Source organism: Eimeria mitis, genomic scaffold (genome assembly GCF_000499745.2).
Source record: "Eimeria mitis Houghton genomic scaffold, Emh_scaff2816, whole genome shotgun sequence".
Lineage (NCBI taxonomy): Eukaryota > Apicomplexa > Conoidasida > Eucoccidiorida > Eimeriidae > Eimeria > Eimeria mitis.
In genome coordinates, this window is record NW_013571156.1 from 1 (window position 1) to 4843 (window position 4843).

At 41.5% G+C, this 4843-nt stretch overlaps 1 protein-coding gene across 1 annotated transcript; it reads left to right on the forward strand.

Moving 5' to 3' along the window:
• Positions 1 to 1324: 1324 nt before the first annotated feature.
• EMH_0059060 (uncharacterized protein) lies at positions 1325 to 3744 on the forward strand (the record flags this gene model as incomplete). The annotated part of the gene is made up of 6 exons (XM_013497639.1): positions 1325 to 1667; positions 2056 to 2211; positions 2465 to 2634; positions 2947 to 3039; positions 3292 to 3436; positions 3563 to 3744. 6 exons carry the CDS (start codon positions 1325 to 1327, stop codon positions 3742 to 3744), a joined length of 1089 nt encoding a protein of 362 aa, XP_013353093.1.
• Positions 3745 to 4843: the final 1099 nt, after the last annotated feature.

Sequence of the window (4843 nt, forward strand, 5' to 3'; positions counted from 1 at the left end):
TCTTTTTTTATGCACTTTGCGCTCTTTTGACTTTTATTTGTTTTCTCTCTTCTGGTGTTTCCCCTGGTGAATGACAGGAGACATGAGAATTTTCTGCCTGTTTATTATTCTTTCATCTTTATTAAATATGTATAAAGCAACAGAAGCGTAATTTTCGCATCCAGTTGATGCTAGTAGTTTGCCGTCTTTTTATTGATTTTTGTTTTTTGTTTTTTTTTGGCTTGATTGTTTTCTGCTGTTGTTTGTTTGTGAATTTGCATCCTCTGTTGCACTTGTGTTTTTTGTGTTCTTCCTCCGTCGTTTTGTTTTCACTTTTTTTTTTATTTTTTTGTTTTATATTTCTTTTTGTTTATTTATAAACAGGTGGAAGACGGCTGGTTTGAAGAGCGGGACGGCTCCATCGGCCCCCGAATCCCCCCCGAATATATTTGCGGCCCAACGACCTTAGACCTCGTCGAGCCCTGGTACAACAAAAACAAATTTCATCATCTTCATCATCATCATCATCATAGTCTGCATGCAGATATTTTTTGCTGCATGCAGACGCATGTAGAGGCATTTGCACGTATACTGTCCTGGAGTTGCTCTGTTCTAATTAGGAATAGGAATACAGTTTTGTCTATGCACAACATGAAAGGAATATAAAACATGAGTTGTCTTCTATAGAGATTAAAATCTTAGTCTGTCTCTTCAGCAGTCCGCACAGGACTCAGCAATATAATAAACACATCTCGAGCTGCATATACAGCTGAAGCTGATTAGTTCGTGTCTGCAGCACAGCTCAAACGGAGTCCTAAATGATTCTAAACAAAGGACAGCATCGTGCATGCATGCATGCATGCATGCGTGCATTTATGCACAGTCTTCATCCATACATGCATACATACTCGTCTTCAGTTTGGCTTCGACTTTTAAAGGCAGAGTCGATCTGCCTCAGGCGTTGGGTGTATATGGAGTGCGGTGTTTGTTTATCTGTTTGTTTACTGTCGTGTGCTGCGTTTTTTTTTTGATTTGTTTCGTTTGTTTGTTTGTATTTGTTTTGTTTGATTAACAGGATCCCCTCGGAGTTGTTGGAGTCCGTACGAGGCATATCCGCCGGCGAGGTCCGCACCATTCGGGTGTCTGTACNCCCTCGGAGTTGTTGGAGTCCGTACGAGGCATATCCGCCGGCGAGGTCCGCACCATTCGGGTGTCTGTACCGTTCAAGACATCTCATTTGCTGGATATAAACGAGAGGCAGCAGGAGATAGAAGAGGCCAGCTGCAGTGGAGGTGGTTCGTTGCATGCGAGTGAGAGCCAAGCAACTGCAGCACCAGCAGCGGGTATGAAGGCAGGGGAGAGGGCTGATGAGGAACCTGCCGAAGCGGGGCGAAGTCTGGTGCCGATGTATTTGAAAAACATCGCAAATACAACCAAAGAACAACTCTTCAAATCTCTATTCGGCCAGCAAAAGAAAGCTGCAGAGGCTGAAGACGAAGAGGCAACGTCTGCACCAAAAACTGCAACAGAAGAGAGTGCAACAGGAGCTGAGAAATCTGAAACAGAAGAGAATACGGATACGCAGAGCAATGAAGAGAATGCAGAAGACGAGGAGATTCATCATATCGATTGTCTTCTTCAAGTGAAATGCCTCGAAGTCAAACGCCGCATTTGGCCTGTAGTAGACGGTTCGCTGACACTGCATTTGCGTNAGTGAAATGCCTCGAAGTCAAACGCCGCATTTGGCCTGTAGTAGACGGTTCGCTGACACTGCATTTGCGTGTTTAATTGCATCATTTTCCTCCTCTTAATATAATAAACTTTAGCGTAATGCATTTTAATTTATTTAGTTTAAATAATGAATAGCAACATAGGTATCAGCCCAAGGCAACAGGGAAGAGAGATCGAGTAGGCAGTCGAGGACGGAAGTTGTTTTCTGTTGCATTATTTGTTGTATTCGTGTTTTGTATTTCTCTTGTTTTTGTTTCCTGCTTTTGGGGGTGGGGGGATTGACGTCTAGAGTTTACGAGTTGGGGTTTGGGGTTTGTTGCGTCTATCTTTCGCCTTCTTTTTCAGACGCTTTCTTTAAAAAGAATTGTCAGATGACTCGAAATGAGCTATTTGATGCTGCGGAAGAAGCTGCAGAAGAACTGGCGAAATCTGCTGCCTCTAAATATGCCTTAGGCGCTGCAGCCCAGGCCTTGGATGAAATAACACAAGTAGAAGTTGCAGGTGCTTTTTGCTTTTTTTTGTGTATTGAGATGTTTTATGCGTTTATTTGTTTTCATATTAACCATCATTGGGAGGAGCTTATTCTCCTTCGCTATTGATCTTTTCGTGCAGTAGAAGTAATGTGTGCATCTTCTTTGATGCTATGTGGCTCTATTCATCTATTTCTGTTTCAGTTATGCTTTCATGTGCGCTAGTGATCTCTAGGAGAATCTTCTAATTCCTGTAGCGGCAATGCATTTATTTATCTGCTCAGAGTCTCTGTTTGAGGCCCAAGCTAAAGCCACGTGGCAGCAGCAAGTAAAGGCGCGGGAGTTCCAAGGAGAAAAAGATAAAAGGACGGAAAGCAAAGAAGAATTCGCAAAGTGGAAAGAAGAAAATAGACGAGGAATCGAAAATATACTCCGAACAGCATTTGCTATTCAGGTGGGCGTTGACTCCAGCTGTTGCTGCAAACCCAGTAATTAATTGCTTTATTTATCATTTTCCACGAGTATTTTATTATTCGCGTGTTACATATAATCCTTGTGCGTTTTCGTTGGCAATCAACAACAGAAGGCTCACGAAGAAAATGCTGAAACTACTAAACCCCTAGACCTAAGCAGCTGCAGCTGAAACCTGAGGAGAAGCCGGTTACGTTGTTTGTTGTTGTGGGTGCGAGTGGGAGATAAACCATTGAGTAAATATAAGTGAAGCTTATAAATAAATATTCGTCAATGCATGCGGCACACATCGCAGGCAGTGTTTCAACAGGAAAGACTGCAAGTAGACGAAGCAAAGCTGCACAAAGACCTCGCGAAAGCGATGCTGCAGGTGAGCAAACGCGGCATTGTGAGATATAGTTGATGATGAGTTCAGCAGCACCTTCAGTTAGTATCGTCATCATCATTGCAATCACCAAAAGGTAATATTGCCACCATCAGATGATGATGTCACCGATCATCAGTTTGGTGTTTATGCACTTCCTTTATACTCATCGAAAAAACTAATTGAACTTAGCATAGATATGCAATAGGGGCAATCTAGAAGCTCTACATTCGTTTGTTACGATTGCTTATATGCGTCCTTATCCTCTGAACTCAGACAACGGGGGAGGCGCCAGAGATGGTGCTGAAGCAGCTGTACAAGAAGGCGCAGGCTTCTGTGGTTTATGACTTCATAGTGAAACACGCAAATGTGGAATATTATATCGACGACACCCCGGCACAAGTCACCGTGCAGCCAGAAGGTATATCTTTCACAGCTTATGCTTTCTTTCCTTGTTCTGCCTGTGTTCTATGGTTTTAAATCTGTATTTCCTGCCTGATGATGGAAACAATGTCCTATGCTCATGATATGCGTGTTTGTGTTGCAGGCACTGGGATTCCCCAGCAAGGTATTCGAGCTTTCCCTAGGGGTGTGGACGTTAAAGAGTGGCATCAGATGAGAAAAGAAACAATAGAACAGCGCGATAAACTGAAAGAACAGGCACAGCGTTTCTTCGTTGACCCCAAAACCCTGAAAAAATTTAATCAGGATGACTCAAATAAACTCTAAAATATAATATTGTATTTATTCTAATATTACTTTCGGAGTTCACATGAGGCACATAACTACGGCTGAATTATAATACTTCATTTCTACACCTTCAGTGCAAAGCTGAATCTTCTGGCCCAACAGGATGGGCTGCTGTGATTAGCTTTTTTCAACTTTCTTTCAGAGATGAATATAAAGTAAAAGAGAAACCCTGAAATATCAAGGGCTGCGCATGAGCAGAAAAGTGTCAAAACACTTCGTATCAATGCCATAAATTCAAGAATCCAAATATTAAATATTCTATAAACAAAATGTGAAGACAGAAAAAAAAAAGTTGGTCGAGTGCGGCACGCGCTCAATCAGGAAGCATCCCCAGTGACGTAGATATATAACATATATTATACTATATATATAATATATATTATATATATAATATATATTATATTATATATATATTATATATCGACATTCGTTCATTTTGGCCGTTTTGTGTTTGTTCTGCTTTCGTTTTTGTTACTCGGCGGCTTCTACTTTTCGAGCTGCCAGCGCCAGCGAACCCGATGTTTCATTTTCTGCAACAACCATAACAGAGAAGACCCTGCATATGAATATATAAGTATAAATATATATTAGAGTGACGAATACGCTTGCAATTAGGAGAAAGAATGCACGCGTATATAAGCAAATCCCTTTGAATATCTTGTATATAAGAATACAGATACTGAACTGTTTAGGGCTCTCTCGTTAAGCGAGGGAAACCGGGGCTTATGTATTCTAGATAATCTGTGGAAGTATTTAAATGTTTGGGTTATTCAAGAGAAGGGAAAGAAACGGAGGATGAGAATGCTGCTGGGTCTAGGGTTTAGGGTTTAGGGTTTAGGGTTTGGAGGTTTCCCTCACATCGAATCGAGACGGCGGCTGGCAATGGAGTTTGACGCGGCCCTTTAACCCTAAAACACAATTTGCAAAAATGAATAAAATATGCAAAGATGAGCTGCATGAGATACACTTGAGCTCCCTATACACCTGAGACGAGCCCAGCTAGAGTTGCCTGCAGCTAACGAATCAGTTGCAAATTGATAGTTTATAAATGTGTATTAAAAAGCAGTGGAGTCGAAAT